Here is a 14,833-nt window from a genome sequence, read left to right on the forward strand (position 1 = left end):
AAATTAAGTTTCAAGGATCTGTGAATTTTTCCTATAGAAAAAAAGTTAAGACCCAAGGGTCTGTGAATTTTTCCTATAGAAAAAAAGTTAAGACCCAAGGGTCTGTGAATTTTTTTCTATAGAAAAAAGTTAAGACCCAAGGGGTCTGTGAATTTTTTTCTATAGAAAAAAGTTAAGACCCAAGGGGTCTGTGAATTTTTTTCTATAGAAAAAAGTTAAGACCCAAGGGGTCTGTGAATTTTTTTCTATAGAAAAAAGTTAAGACCCAAGGGGTCTGTGAATTTTTTTCTATAGAAAAAATAAAGACCCAAGGGGTCTGTGAATTTTTTTCTATAGAAAAAATAAAGACCCAAGGGGTCTGTGAATTTTTTTTCTATAGAAAAAAAATAAAGACCCAAGGGGTCTGTGCATTTTTTTCTATAGAAAAAAGTTAAGACCCAAGGGGTCTGTGCATTTTTTTCTATAGAAAAAAGTTAAGACCCAAGGGTCTGTGAATTTTTTTCTATAGAAAAAAGTTAAGACCCAAGGGTCTGTGAATTTTTTTCTATAGAAAAAAGTTAAGACCCAAGGGGTCTGTGAATTTTTTTCTATAGAAAAAAAGTTAAGACCCAAGGGTCTGTGAATTTTTTTCTATAGAAAAAAAGTTAAGACCCAAGGGTCTGTGAATTTTTTTCTATAGAAAAAAAGTTAAGACCCAAGGGTCTGTGAATTTTTTTCTATAGAAAAAAAGTTAAGACCCAAGGGTCTGTGAATTTTTTTCTATAGAAAAAAAGTTAAGACCCAAGGGTCTGTGAATTTTTTTCTATAGAAAAAAGTTAAGACCCAAGGGGTCTGTGAATTTTTTTCTATAGAAAAAAAAATAAAGACCCAAGGGGTCTGTGCATTTTTTTCTATAGAAAAAAGTTAAGACCCAAGGGTCTGTGTATTTTTTTCTATAGAAAAAAGTTAAGACCCAAGGGTCTGTGAATTTTTTTCTATAGAAAAAAGTTAAGACCCAAGGGGTCTGTGAATTTTTTTCTATAGAAAAAAGTTAAGACCCAAGGGTTTGAAATTCAAGGGTCTGCGCATATTGTTCTATAGCAAACGGTTGACTCAAGTGCGAGAGATTTTTTCTATAGAAAAAATTAAAAAAAATCTTTGGGTCTGTTATAAGAAACAATTATTTTTAATTAGATCCAATGTTCCGTGGGCGAGACCTAAGGGTCTGGGATTTTTTTTTCGATAGAAATAATTTCTAATATTTTCTAATTATTTTATTTTTTGACAATTTTTATTATTTTGTTAGTGAAGAACATTTTGCAAAAAAAAAAATATTTTGAAGATTTTTTTTCTATCTAAATATTTTATCAACTTTGAAAATCTAAAATTTTCAGGAAAAGAAATTAAAAAATATGTCTATAAATTAAAAATACCAATTTAAAATGAAAAATTCAGCATATTCGTGTTTTTTCTATTGATTTCAATTGAAAATGTTATCACAGCAATAATTATATTTATTAATTTGTTATATTTTAATACTATTTTACAATTTACGTTAATGCAGTTTATTTATTTTTATATATTTTTTTTAACAATAGCTATTATTTTTTATTTATATGTGTTTTTTTTTCAAGCTAAAAATAAAAAAAAATAATAGTGTAGGAAAACTCTTGCCAATATTCGGAGGGGAAATCTAAAATAATTGGCAGTGTTTTTGTTACAAACTGGAAAACATAATAAAATTACCGAAACACATAATGAAAAAATATATTGTCGGATACCGTTATATGGGGGCTTCAGGGTAGCCCATGGGTCAATATTAAAATATTTTGGTACGGGTTTGTGTTGGAAAACTTTTCCAAATCCTCAAAATACCGAATATTCGAAGGTACCTGAATCTTGGCTCAATATTATTAATTTTTGGTACGGATATGTGTTATTCAATGAGAAGCCAAAATACCAAATTACAGCCAATTCGGATGGAAAACGTTTCCAAAATACCCAATATACGGAGGTGCCGTTATATGGGGGCTATCCTGAAATTTGGCTCAATATTGCCAATTTTTGTTAGGGAGATGAGCTACAACACAATGAGAACCAAAATACCAAATTGCAGCCAATTCGTTTTGGAAACGTGTCCAAAATCCGTTATCCGTCAATTGGGGGCTACCCTGAAAGTTGGCTCAATATTAATAATTTTTGGTACAGCGATGAATGAGAACCCAAAAAACCAAATTGCAGGCAATTCGTTTGGAAAACGTGTCCAAAATCCCTAAAATATCGAATATTTGGGGGTAACTTTAATGGAGGCTACACCAAAACGTCGATCGATATATCGCATTTGCAATACCAAACATCCTAGAAGTATTAGTAATGTATGTGCAAAATTTATTCATTTCTTAACGATCTCTATCGTGATTTCAACAAACGAACATGCGTAAATCGACATAGAATTTTATTCCGATAATGAATATATATACTTTGTGGGGTCTCCTGTAGATATTTCGAGGTGTTCCTTAAGATGGAGGGTTTAAAAAACTGAAGAGTGTTGGTTTGTGCAGGCCTAGGGATCCCTGGTTTAGAGGTTGAATTACAATCGTGTCAGAGTTCAATTTTGATCTTATATGCCAGAAACCAAAGCAGAATACAAGTTCAAGTATTTTAATGCGGGATAGTAATAAATATTATGTGCTTGACAGAGCTGTTGGAGCGCATCTTTCGTCCTTTTTCCATTTAAATACCACAGTGAGGAATGTATTTTCAAAAGGCGTTTCAACTGGTTGACCTTAACCCAGCAAGCGAATGTGGACTTTGTTTACATTTTCATAATGGAAGTCAATTCAAAATAAAGGACATTGACAGTAAAATTGAGAAGCAGCTGATATGCAGCAGGTCTTCCTGGATGACATTGAATGCAAGAAACGGCAGTTTTTCTCAAGTTTAATGTCAAAATATGGGCGTTATTTACATTTTCGTAGTCTAAAGCCAATTCACAATAACCGATTTTGAAAGCAAACATGTAAACAGCTGATTTGCATATGATCTTCCTGGTTGACCTTAATAATATACCTTGTTATTTTCATATTGTCCAAGATCTATTAATATGTTCATCCATAGCGAATGTCAGCTGTTTTTTTTCTTAAGTCTAATGTCAAAAAATTGAATTTTGTTTAGGTTTTTATAAAGGAAATCAATTCACAATAATGCATTTTGACAGCAAACTTAAGAAGCAGCTGATATTCAGCCGGTCTCCCTGGGCGACCTTAATTATAGGGTTTGAAAAACTGAAGTTATTATAAAGAGTGTTTTGGTTGTCCAGACCTAGGGATCCCTGGTTTAGAGATGGAATGTCAATCGTGTCAGATTTCAATTTCGACCTTATGTACTATATTTATGGACACGAGACAGAATACAAGTTGATGTGTCTGATCTATGACCACTTAATGCGGGATCATAACAGATATTATGTGCTTAACCGAGTTGTTGGAGAGCACCTTTCGCCATTTAAGTACGACAGAGAGGAATGTATTTTCACAAGGCGTTTCAAAAAAGGAAGCACGCAACGGTTTAATGTCAAAAATATGAACGTTATTTATATTTTTGTAGTGTACAGCTAATTCACAATAATCGATTTTGACAGCAAACTTGAAAACAGCTGATTTGCATATGATCTTCCTGTTGACTATATTAATATGCCTTTGGTATTTTCATATTGTCCAAGATCTATTAATAAGTTCATCCATAGCGAATGTCAGTTGTTTTCTCTCAAGTCTAATGTCAATCAATTCACAATTATAATGGAAATCAATTCACAATAATGGATTTTGACAGCAAACTTAAGAGGCAGCTGATATTCGGCTGGTCTCCCTTGGCGACCTTATTTATATGGTTTAAAAAACTGAAGTTATTTTAAAGAGTGTTTTGGTTGTCCAGACCTAGGGATACCAGGTTTAGAGATGGAATGCCAATCGTGTCAGATTTCAATTTCGACCTTATGTACTAGATGTATGGACAGAATTCAAGTTGAAGTGTCTGATTTATGTACCTAACCGAGTTGTTGGAGCGCACCTTTCACCATTTCCCCCCTTTAAATACGACAGTGAGGAATGTATTTTCACAAGACCTTTCAAAAAAGGAAGCACGAAACGGTTTAATGTCAAAAATATGAACGTTATTTATATTTTTGTAGTGTAAAGCGAATTCACAATAATCGATTTTCACAGCAAACTTGTAAACATCTGATTTGCATCTGATCTTCCTGGTTGTTCTTATTAGTATGCCTTTGTGTTTTAAGGTCATCCAGCTAGCGAAAGTCAGCTGTTTTTTCTCAAGTAATGTCTTTGTTTACGTTTCCATAATTGAAGTCAATTCACAATAATGGATTTTGACAGCAAACTTAAGAGGCAGCTGATATCCAGCTGGTTTACCTGGACGACCTTATTTATAGACCTTGATATTGTCCTGCAAGCACTGCATCCCTCCAAATTTAAGAAGGCAGTCGCATCAGCGATTTATTAGAACAAACAACTCATGGCCTAATAATAATCGAAATGTTTTCACCAGAACTGTCAAAATGCTTTCAATTTTGACTTAAACGGCATTTACATTAGAACTTTTTTCCGGGTTAACCTTCGTTATGAGAATTTATTTGAAATATATTTAAAGGAATTGACAATTTTAACCCACTGGGTTAACGTAATCCGAGATGTTGTAAACGCACTATTAATCGTGTAAAAACGTAAACAAAAAATTTGACATTTGGAGGGATTAAATGACCGATAATATTCGTTTTTTATACGACCTGTTTAGTGGGCCATGAAACACTTGTAGTACAATGATATGTCAAAAATTTTTTGGTAAAAACTGACGATTCATAAGATTTTAAAAAAAAACTGTATTTAGAAAAGGATAAAAAATGTAGTTCCGAACAAGCTTCTCAAAATTCCATGGTATAATAATAAAAGGTAACAGCAAGTGTTGTTGTACAACAAACGATACAACAACCACATGGAAATTTGTTGTTGTAAGTTATACTAGTGTCAATGTCATTTGACAGAAAAATGTAAACAAACAAATTATATTTAAAAATGAAATATTTCCGAATCCTCAAAATAAAATTTGAAAAACATGAATGAAAATCTATCAAATTTATATTTCTATCGCTTCCACGTCTTTCCTATAATTGAGCCATTGTCACTTGTATGTGTAACACATATGAAAAGGCAGGGAATTGCGAGTTATTCCATGAAGAAAGATTTGCTTCCTCAAACTTTCCCAGCAGGCAGATTGAGTAAATTGAATACGGGAGCATATTTAATAAAGAACAATTTGAAATTGTCTACGTTCCCAGTTTTCCTGTTGGGTGATTTTTAAAAACATAATTTGTCAAATTCATATTGACACTAGTATTACGTTGGAATCAAATCAGCTAGGATTTGCTGTTACCTTTTATAATTGTACCATGTCAAAATTCTAAGATTTTCATTTGTAATTCGTTTATTTTTTAACCATTTGTGGCCCAATGTTGCCCACAGGCAACAAAATGTTTTAGAGCTTATATTTATTATACAGCTAGTAGGTATTCATTCTTTGGATTTCCTATGTCAAGACCTTATTATGAACGACACATATCACAAGAAAAATCTAAAAATTTCAAATTTTTGGTAAATGTGTACAGTTCTAATTTGTGTATACAGTCCAAATTATTTAAATCGCTTCGTATTCGAAATGTACGAATTCTGTCATCGGAATTATTTTTGATTCTTGTAAAACAGAATATAGAGAATAATTTAAAATGATTTGTTCGTCGAATCTGCATTTGACTTTCTTGATATTGGTCTTTTATTTTTCAGAAAGAATGTACTGTATCTCCCGAATACAAGGATATAGCGATGTCAAATTTCGCCCATATCCTATATAGGATAGTTGCATTAAATCTGTGAACCGAAAATTGTTCTATGATTACGGAAAAAATTCGGGGCTCAGCTGTGCTGATGCATTGCTGTCAGCAAGATGCAATACTAAGGTCATGGCACAATGAATAGGTAGTCCATTTAGCGCAGCTGATGTCTTGATTAACTGTCAAAGTGGGTAATTTATACTTGAATTCGATGTGCAGTGTTGCCAACCATTTGAAATATTATATGGAAAATTTTGACAGATAATCGAGACAAAAACAAAGGTTTTTGTTTTGATACATCACCTTATTATTGCATCATGACTAAGGTGATGTATCAAAACAAAAACATCTTTTTTTTTTTTTATTCGACCATCTGTCAAATTGTATCTAATAATTTTTTTGTCTAACAATGCACGTCGGATACAAGTACAAACCATGATGCAATAATAAGATGATGTATCAAAACAAAAACCTTTTGTCTTGACCAACTGTCAAATTGTTCCTTATAATATTTCACATGGTTGGCAACATTGCATATCGAATTCAAGTAGAAATTACGCCCTTTGACAGTCAATCGAGTCATTAGCTGCTATTTAATGTGCCATGTTAGAAACTATGCACTTTGACAGTTAATCGGATAGTCAGCTGTTCTAAATGGAGTTCCTGTTTATTGTGCCAAAGACATAGAAACCGTAAAGACTCGACAAAATGCATTTTAACAAAATAATTTATAAGAAAATATCCAGGGGGAATACGCGATAATGTGTTTATAAAATGTACATAAAATCAGAGATCTGCGCTCAAAATATACTATATAAGGTGAGTACACACTATTAGTTTGGACTGTCGCCTGTTTTATCCTGATGAATGACGAACGTGATAGATCACAAATCAAATTGATACTGTGTATTATGTTTTAAAAGGCATCTAAAAGAAAAATGTGTTTAAATTTATAAAATGAAAAAAATATATTAGTGTTTATTATTCGAATCAAAATAATATATTTCAAAAATGTTTGCATTAAGCTTTAACTTGCGAGTTCTTTTTCTTAATTTAATATATTTCTATATATTTTCTTAAATCCCATTTTTTTATTCATTTTTTTAATATATTCTTTTCAATTTTATTTTGTAACAAAAGCTCGTTTGGTTTTATAACAAATTCTTAAATTTAAATAATTTATATATTCTTGTGTGTATATATTTTTTTATTTATCTGTATTTATATATATTTGTTTATAACAATTTTAACCATAAGCACATTTCATTTTGATAATTTATTTATTTTATTTTTTTTTTATTATCTATGCTAAAATTTATTGTTGGGATTTCGGTTTGGGTTAATTTTTTACATCGATTTTTCGAAACAAAATATAAATTATTTTTTTTTTCATATGTTTTAGAAAATAATTTAACAATTTACTAAATAAATAACAACAAATTGAAATTCAACATTTTCAATATTCTAGACTTTGGTTTGTACGTTTCTCAAATACGTTTGATGGTGGGATCTGTAAAGAATACCGATAACTTACGTTTGAATTTCTCCATGCGCGGTTCATGATCCGATTCCGATTCACAGCTGTCGCTTTCGTCGCCGAACACAATGGTGCGGGTGAATGTGGGCAGGGGAACGGCTGTAATGGGCGGTGATTGGCCATCTTCCGTTTCGGAGAAACCAGGATTTAAGATAATGTTCGGTATTAATTCAATGCTATCCCAACCATTTTCGAATTCTAGAGGAAAGACAAGTTGAATGAAGACAAGAAAAGAGAGAAAGGGGGAAAAAGAGGTATTGGTGGGGAAATAGTGGGGATTTTAGTTGATTTAGAAAAAAAGGGGATTAGAAGAAAAATAAATAAATGGTTTTAAAAAAGATTTATTTCAAGTTGATTTTTTATTTTTTTTTTGGTGTGGCCAATAATAAAGCGATCATTTACAATGGCAGCGGTGATAAAGCCCACAGAGTAGGATTTCAGAGTTGTATTTAAGTGATAGAAAACAAAATAAATGAAATTAGACAGGCAGTTAGAAGTGAAAAGACCGAGAGAAAGAGAAAACAAAGAATGAGAAAAGAAAGAAAAAGACACAGACAGAGAAAGAGAGAGAGATACAGTTATAGAAATATTGTGTAACTCCATTTGTCATTGCCATGAAACACATAAAAAGCTTGATTGTTTGGCGTAATTTATTGTAATGATTTTTTATTATTATTAATAATAAATTGACATTTTCAAACTCAAAGCATAACATTGAACATTTAAACATATAGTAGTAGTAGCGTTATAAGTAATATATGTATTTATATATAAATATTTATAATTATTTCAAATTGTTTCCCTACGGATGTGATTGCAATTTTGCGCCTGATGCGCTAGAGAAAGAGAGGCACAAAAGAAAAAAATACAAATTCAAATATTTACAATAAATAGAAAAATATATGAAAAAATATTTTAAAACCCAATTATATTTTTCAAACTGATGCTTAAAGTATTGTACAAATAAAAGGATCTAAATGGAGGACACACATTGAAGCATGACATGCCATGTTGGCATAATATAAATTATTTCCCTTTATAAATTGGTAATTTCCTTTATAATACAATGTTACCGTGGTCTATTATTAAGTCAATTCACAATAATGTATTTTGACAGCAAATTTGGGAATCAGCTGATTTGCAGCTGATCATCCTGGGTGAACTTTTTAATAGGAATGGAATGCAACTCAATGAAGCTTGTCCAAGCTAAATTTTTTAAGGTAACCGCATTAGCAATTCATTACAACCATGATGCAATAATAAGGTGATGTATCAAAACAAAAACCTTTGTTTTTGTCTTAACCATCTGTCAAATTTTTCCTTATAACATTTCACATGGTTGGCAACATTGCACATCGAATTGAAGTAGAAATTACGCACTTTGACAGTTAATCGAGACTAGGGATAAGTAAATCGACTTCTTGAAAAGTCTAAAAGTCGAAGTCGACTTTTCATCTAGGAAAAAATCGAAAAGTCGACTTTCGATTTTCTTCATATATACTTGGTTTTTTATCACAAAGCTCAAATTGCCCAAAAATTTCACTTTCCGGAACTTTACTGTATCTGTTCACAATAATTCATAAAAAAATCAAATTTTTAGTCGATTTTGCAGAAATAAGTAAAAGTCGATTTTGAACAGTTTTGACAAGATCGAAAAGTCGACTTTTTAGTCTAAGGCAAAAATCGAAAAGTCCAAAATCGACTTTTTGATTAGAAGCAAAAATCGAAACATTCCTAATCGAGACATCATCAAAAAAAGAACCGATAAATAAGATTTGATTACAAAATTTCTTTTTGAAAATGTTAATCTTCAAAATTCTGAGATTTTCACTTATAATTCTGTTCTTATTTTTTGGTTTCAAATTACAACAATATTTTTGACATTTAATTGTACCTACAGCTGTGCTGACGCGCCTACTTTATTAAATCTGCAAAGCCCATGATTAAGATCACTCAGATAGCGTAAAACAGCTGTTATTTTTCAAGTTCAATATCAAAAATGTTGACATTCTTTACGTTCACATAATGTCAAATCAATTCACAATAATGTTCTTTGACAGCAAACATAAGAATCAGCTGATCTTCCAGGATAACCTTATTAAAAGTCCTTGATCATATCTTTCTCCACTATCATGGCATAATTACAGAAGGTAGTCTTATTTGAGAATTTAATGATTGCAATCCTTTTTAATTTGGATCTATTAATTTTAAATAATATGAAAAATGAATTCCATGAAATTTCCTGTATGTTGATTGGCATATTTTCAATAAATTAAATATATTTTCTAAACCTAAACATTGCTCTCAAGATTTGGCCATTGTTGTCACATCTTATATTTACAAGTTTTAGAGGCAGGGAACTTCAAAATATTTTGAACACATACGTACATTTCGAAGGAAGATATTTTCATTTAAATTTTGAAAGCTGAATACTGTCAAAGGCAAATTTTTGAAAAAATTGGAAACATATGATTGCAGGAGACTACCTTGTTTAATTATGCCATGCTCCACTTTAAAGCATCAATTCAAAACAAATTTTGTTTAGTTTTAAATTCCTTATTACTAGTGCTGGACGAAGAAAAAAATGAAATTAATAAATAAAATAAGATTAGAAAGTTTTGACAGATTGTCCATATTTGGTTGTCGTTCTTCAACACTACCTTCAACGACGATGGCGTCGACTTAAACCGCTTTCAGTGCAAATTCTATTTCTAAAATTAAACGTAGGAAATAGGTTTATTGTGAATTAAATCTTAATGCAAAATTAGAACATGATTTTTATTGTGATTTTAATTGTTGCTGTTGATTTTGTATTATGATGAAGAAGAAGATATTTCTATAAGATAGAAAGTTAAAAAGAGATCGGCTTTCATGTGGAAAGTTTGACACTACTTTGATGAGTTCTTCTTTTCTTCTACGTGTTATTGATGGGTCAAATGCCGTAGAGTCATGTCTTGGCGCCCAACTAATTTTTCCCCCACATAAAAAAATAATGAATTAGTAAAAATTGGATTATCGCGACAAAATTGAACAAGAAAATTTACAGCCTAAGGTGTACACACTATTCTGAAGCCTTTCGATATTTTTCAATTATCTAGGCAAACCTCTTCGCATGATGTGGTACATCACATTGGAAACACCTTCGATACGAAAATGTATACTTAAGCTGTGTGCGTAGATATCGTAGAAGCTGTCGATAATGACGAAATTGAAACCCTATTCAATTCAAAGATGATACACTGAATCTATAATGGCGTTATTAGACCAATACTGAAACACGCGTTGCTAGTGTGCTGGCTGCAGAAAGTCCAGATAATCTGACAGCGGAACCCTAACACAAATGCCGTCAGACAACTATTGTTACACAGATGGTTCCCGGCTAGCAGGAAACTCGGAAAAGGGACTTTTTATTGAAATGCCGATAGTTCCTTTTCCGGATAAGTTATTTTCAACATGTTCGTTTCGGAATAACAGAACTCTATCGAGTCATATGATTTCGGGTGATAAATCGTAACGAATCCAAGTTGTTGCTCGATATGAGACCAATGACTATTAAAAAATAGCAATAAAATACATAATATTATGGGTTATGGATTGTCGTCTCCTGTATCTCCATATTTAAAAATGTTGCAACTTGAATGGGTTGTGTCCATATGGAGTTCGGCAAAGCTGGGTAATTGAAAAGCTGCAACGTGTCGTGTGGTCTTAGTCCACATGCAGGACATGTGTTAGTTATCAAACCAATTCAATTCTTGTTGCCCATTAGGAATTCAGGCGGTTGCACCATCCTGATCCTAGTTGAACTAAGACAACTCGTGTATGTCGGGGCAGCTGCTTCTCATCTGCTGCGATGGATGAAGTGTGATCTCCAATTATGGTATTCACACGATATAGCTCCACTTGAAAGGATTGTTGATCACGATTATACCTTTGGACCTTTCTCTCTCTACAGCACGGAGATCTTCCCTAATGTGTCTGGGCGGGGGAGTTGTTACCATAAGGTTCACGGAGATACAACCCAATCAAGTACTGTATTGACAACATATAGTTGTGTCGATGGACGGATAAGATCTTCGTCTCCACGGGAAGATAATCTACTGGCGTCATGGGAAGATACCCTGTTACAGATCACAGGATAGCATTCTGGCAGGTTTGGATATTCTTCCACTGCGTATCACTTACATTCGCAAAACAAACTGGTGTTGCATAGCTTATCACTGACCTATTTAATAAAGCCTATTGCTTTATAAGAAGTCGACAAGGTTTCTTTGTCAGTGCCCTAAGTGCTGCCGGCTAGCGACTTGAGGATCTTGTTTCTACTTTTCAGCTATGTAGAAGTTTTAATTCTCAAAATTGGCATCAACAATGGAACCTGGCGCCATGATCGTACAATCAACCACATACTTTACGATCTCTATTCTGTCCGGTGGTTGTATAATTTCAGAGAGGTTAAACAATTACGGAGATATGACCCCTCCTTTGGGTACACCCTGTTCCACCCTACGGGGTTTGGACTTCCTGTTTCTGAATTCAACATACGTCTGGCTTCCACAAACATAGTTGATTATCAACGTTTCAAACACGGTCGAATATTTGTCTTTTCTATTTCATCGAACAGCTTGGCAAGGTTGGCGGTATCGAAGACCTTCAATAGGTCAAGTGCCACCATAACTGTTCGGTTGCACGGCCTTTTTTGGTTAAGTCTTATGATAATGTGTGTGGAATTGGCGAGTAATGCTGTTGTTGTGCTGTCTTTGCTACTGGCGACAGGCCTGTATGATTCACCCATGCTGGCATCCCTGCCAAGCTTCAGTAGCGGGACTACACTGTTTATTTTCCAGTCTTCAGGAACTATGTGGGTGGATAACGACAAGTTTAGGGCCGATGCTAAGTACTCAATTCCGGGTTTATACATCTGCTTATGTATAATCATAGATATTCTATCCGGGTCCAACGCTTTGGACGACTTAACATTTTTATGGCATCTGGGACGCCCTCCTTCCGAATTTGTGGTGGTACATCCTATAATCTCTCATTTTCGCCTTGCCACCCTCGGGTTGCTCAATGTAAAAAATACCAAGCAATGTGCTCGGTTGTTATAACACACCTCTTCAAATCTGTCACAGTTACGCCGTTAAATGTGACAGCCGTCCTGTCATCCTTTCTTCCAATATTCGAAAGTGGTTTATCCATTGTCCAAAATTTACTTCTTCCGGTGTCAATGTGGCATTGCTTCAGGCGGTTTAGCCACTTTTTCTTAGATTTCAGAACAGAGATTTCTCTGTTGGGTCTTCAGGGGTCGTACGACATCATGATAAATCAGCTTTCTCATGGTTCAAGAAAATATGGCGATCAGAGGTAATAAAGTTGGGTGGCTGTTGGCGAAGACGATGATAGATAGGTGATCAGAGCTAAATGAAATAAAGGGTTGTCAGATTATGCCATTTATCTAGTGCCACAATGGTAATGTCTGCCGAACTGTGGCAATCTCCACTTATCTTCGTGGCGGTATCCTCATTAAGTATGGCGTTCAGAGGTAATAAAGTCGGGCCAGATGGGGGTATGGTACTGTCTGGCGAACTGTGGCAATATCATCATATCCTCGTGGTGCCATCCTTATCAACAACTTAACAAATTTGCTCAGTCATCGCTGTACCCCTCTGGTCCTTTTCTGCGTCTAATAACTTCCTAATGATGGCGAGCAGTAGTGATAATTTTACGTACATTTCTCTCAGTTTCCCGAGGATTTGAGGGAACGGACAGCTCTCTGAATTGGTGATTGGTAAATCAGGTTTCCCATGGTTCAAGAAAGTATCGTGTTCGGAGGTAATAAAGTCGATGGCCTGTTGACGGATAGGATGATAGTAAGGTGGTCTGAGCCGAGTCTGTTCTGGACAGAATGGTGTAACAAGAATGCAAGTCCCCCACCTCCGCTTCTGGTACAATCCTTCCAAACAACATTGTAATTCTAGAAACGCTGTAAGCCGCAGTTCTCGGTCAGTTTTGTTTCCTGGATCTCATCGACCATGATGACTCATAAACTCCACAATTCCAGTGATCTTGTTGCAGAGACCATCGCTGTTGATCTACAAGAATGATGGATTTTCTAGTCGTAGAACAACAATATGTGGTGTTAAGTGTTTTGCTGTTGAGGAGACTGCGGGGATGTCTCGTATACCGACGAGAAACGATGTAACTCCTTTAGAAGATCTCCTGGATGCGGTTTAATCCAGATCCAGAGAACATCGAAAATGCACCCATTCTCTACATCCATTGCATTTCACAGAGATGGATCTATGGTCTGGATCTATGGTGGATGCGGTTCTGGCAAACACTACAGAACCAAGGTTTGAACCAGTAGGGTTCGGAGCAGGCATTCGGGGATCTAATGTCGCTCCCATGACAAAAAAAAAAAACACACACACACACGAGCATGGTGGAAGCCATTTCCGATTAAATCGGGTACATATAATCAGCCGCCGTTGAATTTAATACAACGGTAACTACATTTTTTGCATTACGGTCCCTTATTATGGTCGTATGTATGGGTATATCCACTGTTATATTAACCCTTTTTACAAATGCTTATTAATATTTAATATGTAGCATTTTAAAACATAAAAAAATCGTACGTTCGCTTATAACTTCGTTTAATTAAGTGTTCCAAATGCTCATTATATTTATTATTAAAAATGATGAATATTTTATAATGTTCTCGAGAGATTTGCTATTTTCTAAATAATAATACGTCAGAACAAATATGCATAATTATGAATATACAACATACATACACACATATATAAATTTTTAAAATACTAACTTTTTCACAGCAATGAACATATTTACACATAGATGATTTTATTTTGTCAGCTTGAATTTATGTCTTTTGGGTTTCGGAGGACAAATGGTTGAACACAATTGCACAGTGTTTAGTATTAACGGATTCGAATACAAGTCAAGTTTTATTGGAAGATCTATAATCCATAGAAAACAAGCAAAAGACAAGAGCCCATGACATATAAAAAGATTATAGTATACTCTTATCCTGATAGGGTATTCGATTAGATGCATTCATATGCAAACATCATTTTTTAAAAGTTGTGTGGGAAGGTAATTATGGAATGAGTGAACCAAAATATCTCATCATAAACTGTTTTACTGGCTTGGATAAAATATTAGGTTGGTTCAAATCGGATACACCATTCCCAAAATTTTTACGATTTTGTTGGGACGTAGCGGAGGGAGTGGATCAATATCCCCTATTTTCAAACTTTGGTACAAATATTGATGCGCAAAGTTTGGGTGCCAGACATACAGATAGACTGTACAGTTAGTGAACTGTACGTAAGAGCTTTTACTTGGAGTCAGACAGTCTAATGAAAATATTTGCTTTCTATGAGTTCTATTTTAATGTAAAT

The 14,833-nt window shown here is 33.8% G+C and overlaps 1 protein-coding gene across 1 annotated transcript in view; it reads right to left on the minus strand.

Moving 5' to 3' along the window:
* Nucleotides 1–7,365: 7,365 nt before the first annotated feature.
* LOC133323715 (contactin-1a) overlaps nucleotides 7,366–14,833 on the minus strand; it is a 34,704-nt gene continuing 27,236 nt past the window's right edge. The window contains exon 7 of the mRNA XM_061532639.1: nucleotides 7,366–7,613. Within this exon, the coding sequence (XP_061388623.1) occupies nucleotides 7,366–7,613 (248 nt within the window). The remainder of the gene's footprint in view (nucleotides 7,614–14,833) is intronic.

The sequence above is a fragment of the Musca vetustissima genome, unplaced genomic scaffold, assembly GCF_032173495.1.
Source record: "Musca vetustissima isolate MV318-11 ecotype Yass unplaced genomic scaffold, APGP_CSIRO_Mvet_v1 utg90833, whole genome shotgun sequence".
NCBI classification, from domain to species: Eukaryota; Metazoa; Arthropoda; class Insecta; order Diptera; family Muscidae; genus Musca; species Musca vetustissima.